This window comes from Monodelphis domestica, chromosome 4 (assembly GCF_027887165.1).
Source record: "Monodelphis domestica isolate mMonDom1 chromosome 4, mMonDom1.pri, whole genome shotgun sequence".
NCBI classification, from domain to species: Eukaryota; Metazoa; Chordata; class Mammalia; order Didelphimorphia; family Didelphidae; genus Monodelphis; species Monodelphis domestica.
This window is the reverse complement of record NC_077230.1, coordinates 351,840,079-351,841,672: the sequence shown is the minus strand read 5'-3', so window position 1 is coordinate 351,841,672 and position 1,594 is coordinate 351,840,079. Positions and strand designations below refer to the sequence as shown.

The window sequence follows — 1,594 nt, the reverse complement described above, 5'->3', positions numbered from 1 at the left end:
ATTATGAAGTGCCTCTCTCTCTCTCTCTCTCTCTCTCTCTCTCTCTCTCTCTCTCTCTCTCTCTCTCTCTCTCTCTCTCTCTCTCTTATCTCTCACTTTCTCAAACCAAGGAGGTAAGAGATGAACAGAATTAATGAGAAAAAAACAAATTGAGTACCTTAATCAAAATCAAGGGAAATTTGATGTTTAAGGAGAATTGGGGAAATAAAGTTGGATACTTTTCTCCCATTGTTATTACTGGAATGTTAAATAATAATTAAATATGTTATGTGTATTTTATTTTAGGGACAGACAGATAGGATGACTATTGGAGCCAAATTTGATTATTGCCAAGGCAGCATCCTGCTTCACTGGCCTCTTCTTCTAAGAAGGGTTAAGGAGAGTGCTAGTCTTTATCTCAAGTAATCTTCTGGCAAAAGGCATAAATTACCCTTTCTCGGATCTGTTTAGTCTTTACACCATAGATGATGGGATTTAGCATGGGAGGTACCAAAAGGTAAAGGTTTCCTAACATTATGTGGACCACCCGAGGGACATGATGGCCAAAGCGGTGGGTTAGAAATGTAAAGAGGGCAGGAATATAGAAGGCCAAGATGACACAAATATGGGAAGCACATGTGCCAAATGCTTTAATCCTAGCTTCCCCAGATGGCAGATGCAGCACAGCCTGAAGGATCATAATGTAGGACACAGCAATAATTATGATGTCAAAGCCAACCACAGAAAAGGCCACAAAAAGCCCATATTTGCGATTTGCTCTGGTATCTGCACATACAAGTTTCAGTACAGCCATATGCTCACAGTATGACTGAGGAATGATTCTATTATGGCAAAAGGGCTTCCAAGTGACCATAAAACAGAAGGGACTTACCCATAACACACCTCTTACCATCACTGCCATACCTAGTTTTGCCACCACTGAGGTAGATAGAATAGCTGAATGGCGTAGTGGGAAGCAAATGGCCACATAACGATCCAGGGCCATTGCCATGAGAACTCCTGACTCCACAGAAGAAAAGGCATGAATGAAAAAGACTTGGGTAAGACAGGCATGGTACTCAATCTCACAGGAACCAAACCAGAAAATTCCGAGCATTTTGGGAAGGGTAGAAGAAGACAGGACTAAGTCAGTGAAAGCTAGCATAGCCAGGAAAATATACATAGGTTCATGGAGAGTGTGATCAGTACGTACCATATGGATAATGATGATATTTCCCATTAGGGCCAAAATATACATGGCACAAAATGGAAAGGCAATCCAAAACTGAGATTTCTCCATTCCTGGTATTCCAAGCAGGATAAAGGATGTAGGATGTAAAGATCTGTTCCCGGAAGTTGGCATGATGTTATCCTCATTACAAGCCATGATGGGTAAAAGAACTTTGCTATCACAAACAAAACAAAAAATTTGCATTTAACCTTATGGTAAAGTAAAATTTGGTGTTTTCCCTGAGAACTAATATAAAGTGTAACTAGGAAATACAGTGATCAGGAGAATAACATATATTGTTGTAATAGAGTTCTTAAAAAAAAAAACAGAAAGTGATAACATAAAATATGCCGATATTATAACTATAAAAGCATGCTTTTGAAA

At 39.1% G+C, this 1,594-nt stretch overlaps 1 protein-coding gene across 1 annotated transcript; it reads right to left on the bottom strand.

The window, feature by feature from the left end:
• Nucleotides 1-397: 397 nt before the first annotated feature.
• Nucleotides 398-1,342, bottom strand: LOC100019439 (olfactory receptor 52R1-like). Its single transcript, XM_001372254.4, has one exon. It carries the CDS (start codon nt 1,340-1,342, stop codon nt 398-400), a length of 945 nt encoding a protein of 314 aa, XP_001372291.4.
• Between the last annotated feature and the right edge of the window lie 252 nt (nt 1,343-1,594).

What these genes read in the sequence shown, in the direction of transcription:
- LOC100019439 (XM_001372254.4), bottom strand. Translation starts at nt 1,342, where the DNA reads ATGCCAACTTCCGGGAACAGATCTTTACATCCTACATCCTTTATCCTG.